Source organism: Vombatus ursinus, unplaced genomic scaffold, assembly GCF_900497805.2.
Source record: "Vombatus ursinus unplaced genomic scaffold, bare-nosed wombat genome assembly UNPS02014909.1, whole genome shotgun sequence".
Taxonomy (NCBI): domain Eukaryota; kingdom Metazoa; phylum Chordata; class Mammalia; order Diprotodontia; family Vombatidae; genus Vombatus; species Vombatus ursinus.
The window spans coordinates 13,135,741-13,141,915 of NW_020954687.1; the positions used below are offsets into that span (position 1 = coordinate 13,135,741).

The window sequence follows — 6,175 nt, forward strand, 5'->3', positions numbered from 1 at the left end:
TAAATTTCGGTGTATACATACATACATACATACATAAATGTATGCATACCTACATAGATGTCCATTTGTATTTTCACAAAGGTGTCATTTTGAGATCATGGTTTATGTAATTCAATTCAATATGAATAAGCATCTATTACAGGCACTGGACATACAAAGACAAAAAGAAAGTTGTTTTCAGAGGATGTTATGTGTCTAGGACATTCATGTATTTTGAATTAATCTTGTAGATTCTTATTCAATCTGTCCATTTGTTCATTTTGGTATCTGCCATCTCCCCAAGACAACAAGTTCATTGAAACAAGGGTAATATTGAACAAAAACTCCACCACACCTAGGATATTGCCAAGGACGCTTTGGTGACTCAGTGTTTATTGATGAACAGTTGATAGATTCTGAAGGTTATTACCCCATAACCAGAATGATCAGGATTTGAGAAGCATGTTGTTGATCTTCATCCATGCCAGGTGAATGAGGGTATAGCTGGCCATCATCAAGTTTCTGCTAGGTGCATAAAGAGCAATAATTGTGGCTTACAAATGAAAAGACCAATAAATAGGAGAAAACCACAAATACAAAACTTGTCATTTAGAAGGTATCTTGGAAAGGCAAAAAGATAAATGGTGCCACTTTACAAAATAGCCTCAGGTGGTTGACTTACTATTTAAATCAGTGATGGAAAAACTCAATATGTTCTATAATTTGTAATAATAATAATTGCATGCATATTAAATTTAATTGATAGTGAGTGAACAATAACTAGTTCTAGAATGTAATAAATCAAAGTAAAATGAGCAATAAAGATAAAGAAATTTTTAACAGAAATTTTTAAATTTTTGTCTGCATTTCAAGTACATGAAAATGTGAAAATTAATTGTATAGCATCATTCAAATATAGACATTAATACCATGCAACACACATTGACAATTAAATATTTCTAAAATAAAAGCATATGTTTATATGATTTATTCAAGGGAATATAGATTATAATCACAAAGTTTTGAAAAAAATGCTACTTATAGCATTATAGCAGAGAATGTTCAGACCTGCATTGTAGAGGGAATTTACACATTCAGGAGTTTCCTTCATCAGCGACATCACAGGTCCAGTTTCTATCCCCTATCCCTAATCTTATCCTGAGGCAGGAATTAAACCCGGGTTTTATTTACTTAAAGGCTATCCCCTCTATTTCCTATTTCATCTTGCTTCTATGAATATTATCTTTTATTAATTTAATATAAAATGTGGAATATATGCATTTATGTATAAATATACATTTTATAAACTATTGTTAAGTTTTTGCAAATCTTCTCCTCTTGATCCTACTGAATGTATAATCACTCTTCATATATACATTAAAGATAATTCCAGTTTTTGAAAATTATATATTAAAAGGAAAGAATTTTTTAAATGGAGGTATATATGAACACAATACTTATTATATTGCATCCCTTTTCTATGAGAAGTGTTCTAAATTATGTTTTTAAAATTTACCCATATGACAAATTACAGTTGATTAAATTTATTAATATTAATAGTCAACATTGTATGAGTCAAGTAGGAATAGCTTACTATGATATATGAGTAAAATTAAGAATGTTTTTTTCTTTTTTTTATAGCCAAATGGCAAGATCTGGCTTTTCATCTGGAAATTCATTGAAAGTAAAGGAACGTGATCGCCTTCGAAGATTTGTTGTTCTGAGGGGTCTTCCATTTATTAAGTCCAAATAGATGTCAGATCTCAGAAAGCGTGTATAGCTATCTTGTTCCATAAGACGATACACTCTGCTTTGGGCAGCATCGAAACTATGGATGGTTGGTTGGGAGATGCTCTTAAAAATTATTTCTTTGGTGTGAAAGTCAAGGTTAACCTGGATAACGAGGAAGAAACCATAATTAGAAGATCAGAGCTATCAATGGATTCAATTATGAAAAAGACAAGGTCAGTTTCTCTCTCCTTCTTCCTTTATGTCTCTCTTTTTCTAGACGATTCTTTCCTAAAACTATCACCTGTAACACTAGAGATACCAGGACAGCTTCTTTGCCACAACCTCTTCCAGGTTCTCCAGGAACCTGACTTTCATGGACAATAACCTAATTTGTGCAGCTTACATTTTTGTTAATTTACTTATAAATCAAATTGTCCAAAGGAGAAAATTTCTGACTAAGTCTATTTTAATAAGAATCTTCAATGCCTAAAGCCAAAGGGAAAAATAATGACTGGTGTAAAGTTTAGACAAGTGAGTAAAAGAAGATTTGCAGCATCCAAACTTTTGCTTGCCTAAAGAGTATCCTATGGACAGAGTTAACAGTCTGCTTGGTTATGCAGCAGGCCTTTGAGAGGAAACACTGATAACGAATTGGAAATAAGGAAAGATAACCATCAATTTCTAAGAAAAGGCAGCCAGTGACAGAGACAATATGACATGTGCCAGATAGTGCTTTCTGTAATGCAGAGTGGTCAAATGGTCCCAGCCAAGCGAAAGAAAATATAAATACAATTAACCTATCAAGGATTTCTGAACTTTGATGTGTCTTCCCAGACTACTTTCACACTCATTCTAAGTGTCTTTAAATTAAAATCTTAGGATAGAAAGGAAAATCATGTATGTTAGCAAACGTAGTACAACAGAGCATTGTCAAACCATCAGATTCACATGCAATCAGAATGCATTTTAACTGACACTAGATGTCCCCTATCTACCTTCAGCTCAACATGTACAAAATGAAGCTAATTTTCTCTCAAATCCACCCCTCTTACAAACTTCCTTATTTCTTTAGATTCCACTTTTATCCTTGTGGCCACCCAACATCCTATCCTCAAAGGCATCCTTAACTCTTCATTATTTCTCACTTTACATAAACTTCCCAGTAACAGAGAATACTGAGTTTTTGGAGTTTGATTCCCTATTTTGTTTTCTTCTGTCCTAAAACTATGGGGCCAATAGCTATGGTAGTTTGATGAGGACAGTAGGTGAAGGTGAGCCCTGCTCTCCTCTTTAATGTTTTTCTCTATGAATATGGTCAGGGGAGGAAAAGTGGTGATTATAATAATAGCTAGCATTATATATACTTTCAGGATTACAAAGCATCTTACAAAATTTTTCTCATTTGATTTTCACAACAACTTTAGAAGAAAAAAGGCAGACAGAAGTTAAGTGACTTGACCAAGGTCACACAGTTAATATCTGAAGGCAGATTTGAACTTAGATCTTCCTGACTCCAGGTCCAGTGTCCAATCCACTATGCCACCTAGCTACCTGTAGGTATTCCTGGTGTAGGAAGAATAGACACATGCATATTACAAAGCTTAGAGTCTCTTTCTTCATCACAATGTTCCATCCTAACTTCTAATCTCTGACAGTCATTGTTTCAAATTTGTGATATTTAGAGGCATATATGATATATATATGTATATAATGTCATTATATAATATCATATACACAATAGGCTCATACATACAAATATATAAGGCCCTTGTCACTTCTATGCCAGCTCTTGTAGAAAATATTTCTACATCAGGTGGGAAATTAAATTCTTAATTTTTATGATTCCATTAAATTTTCAATATAGAGCTAAGTAGGAAATCAAAGATACCAATAAGCCTGATACACTGAAATTGAATCAGTACATCTTTGTATACATATTTTGGAGAAACTTGAGTCTGAAAGTTTTGGTTGGAAAATACAAAACTAAGAATGAGAAAATGTAGAATAAATTTTCTAGTTCTATGTACCCTGCCCAAACTGTCTGTCCACCTGTCAGTCTGTCTATCATCTATCTTACATCATTCTATATAACTACATCCACTATTTCAGTGTTTAGATTGATATAGATGTCTACCTATCTGTTCATCCATCTCTCTATTTCTATCTTTATCTCTAAAGATAGACATATATGTATATATTTACATATGCATGTAAATATTGATAGGGCAAGTTAACTTAAACTCTAGCTATATAGGAAGATGGGTATATGCAATGTATATATAAGTGTAGGTGACCTCCACATATATATGTATATATATGGAATAGTATGTTTAAAAAAATAAATTATGCTCTTAAGTGTAAGAGATGCAGGGCTGAGGAAACTCCTTACGCTTATGTAGATCAAAACCTAATCTATAACTTCAAGTCTAAGAAAGTTATTTTTGGCACAAAATGTTTAAATATTGGTAGTTACCTAGGTTGTATGCAGAAGAGGCGAGAGTTGACCCTAGATATTCCTGCCCTCAAGACTGGACCCTGGCATATTGCCTCATATATATTTACACACAATGTGTGTTTATGTGTGCTTGGATGTATATATCTATATAGGGGTTTATAGATATACACAAATGGACACACACATGTATTTGCACAAGGGCATTTAGTATATTTAGTATGTATGTATTTACCTGTGTACTTCCTGAAAATATTATTATATAACCACTATTCATCTAGAATAATTCTAAACTTTGAAGTAGAGTGTATGATGGCCTTATGTATTCATTTTTACCAAGTGGGTTTTCACTGATGCAACTTTTATGAAGTTCTTTTAGATTTGTATGACCTTTCCCCCTCTTTCAACTCTTTTCTATTTCTCTTCTTTTTTACTATACCTCCTGTGGAGCATCGTTCTGTATGAACTTCTCATATATTGCTTGTGCTTTATGGAACAGTTGATGGGGTTCTTGGCTTTTCTTGAAATCCTCACAGGCTGCCCAAAATTCAATGTTTTCTTCACTGAATTCAGTTTTAAGGAACCTGGTAAAAGCATCAAATCCATCTACCAATAAAGAAAAAGAAATTAAAGAAACAAAGGATGCATCTTTGAAAGATTAAAACCATCTAAGAGTTTTGACATTTGACATTAGGGAATGGCCACAAATACTGATAAGATAGATATTTTCTCCAGTCTAAAGTGATCAGGAATGGTGCATTTAAAAGAACTGAGATTTTTTGACATTAGAGGAAACCCAACAATTTTTTGATAAATTGAAAAAAAAAAGGGAGCCCGCTGAATTTAAGTTTAGTCTCTGACTCTTTCCAGTAGCAACTCTTTAAGGTACATTATGAAATAAAAAGTTTTTCTTCAAAAACCAGTGAAAAGTTGATTATCCTAAGTAAGGGGGAAAGAAATGCAATTAAAAATGCCTCCTCAGGTTTTGATTTTGATGCTTTGATAATTTCTTTGGACAAATTAACAAACTCACAGAGACTCATCATAAAACAGGGATAATAATACTTGCTCTCTCTACAATGACTATTTTGAGGATACACTTTTGAACATTGTGTCTGAAATCAGGAGATGTGAGTTCAAATCTGGACTTACATATTTACTAGTGGTGTGGCCCTGGGTAAGTTACTTCACAATTTCCTGATCTATAAAATGGAGATAAGAGTAACACCTCTCTCCCAGGGTTGTTGTAAAAATAAAATGAGATAATATATGTAAAGTGTTTTGTAAACCTTAAAATGTAATTGTTGTTGTTGTTGTTATATTGCCTTTAAAACATTAAAAAGTCTTCACAACCCGACTCCAATCTACCTGTCCAATCTTATTACACAATTTTTTTCTCCACTCATTCCATGGTCCAGCAAAACTAGCCTTCTTGCTGTTCTTCATACACAAAACTCCATGCCACATCTCAGTAACTTGACAGTGGCTATCCCCCATGATTAGAATAAACTCACTCCTTTACTCATAGTTTCTTAGACACTCTTCGTTTTCTTCAAAACTCAACTCGAGTAATTTTCTATAGTACATGATTTTTTTTATTCTTAAAGCTGCTAGTACTCTTCTTCCCTAAATAGCTAATATTTATTTTGAATTCATTTTGTGTAAATATAAAAGACAAGAACTCTGAAGGTTTTAAGGACTCTGAAAGAGGAAATGGACAATCATGCCTTTGGAAGACTGGGTGAAGAGGTAATGGAATACAGGTGCAGAATGAGTTATATATTTTCAGATAGTAACAATACAACAAAATTTTGTTTTGCTTGACTATACTGCTTTATGAGAGGGCTTTGAGGGAAAGGAAGAGTAGGGATTCTCATACAGATAGTGACAAGAAGGAAGAAGAAGAAGAAGAAGAAGAAGAAGAAGAAGAAGAAGAAGAAGAAGAAGAAGAAGAAGAAGAAGAAGAAGAAGAAGAAGAAGAAGAAGAAGAAGAAGAAGAAGAAGAAGAAGAAG

The 6,175-nt window shown here is 33.1% G+C and overlaps 1 protein-coding gene across 1 annotated transcript in view; it reads right to left on the minus strand.

Moving 5' to 3' along the window:
- Positions 1-340: 340 nt before the first annotated feature.
- Positions 341-6,175, minus strand: part of RGS18 (regulator of G protein signaling 18) — an 18,994-nt gene continuing 13,159 nt past the window's right edge. The window contains exons 4-5 of the mRNA XM_027843433.1: positions 4,602-4,768; positions 341-1,872 (exon numbers count right to left, since the gene is read on the minus strand). Of these exons, the coding sequence (XP_027699234.1) occupies positions 1,615-1,872; positions 4,602-4,768 (425 nt within the window). The 3' untranslated portion in view covers positions 341-1,614. The remainder of the gene's footprint in view (positions 1,873-4,601; positions 4,769-6,175) is intronic.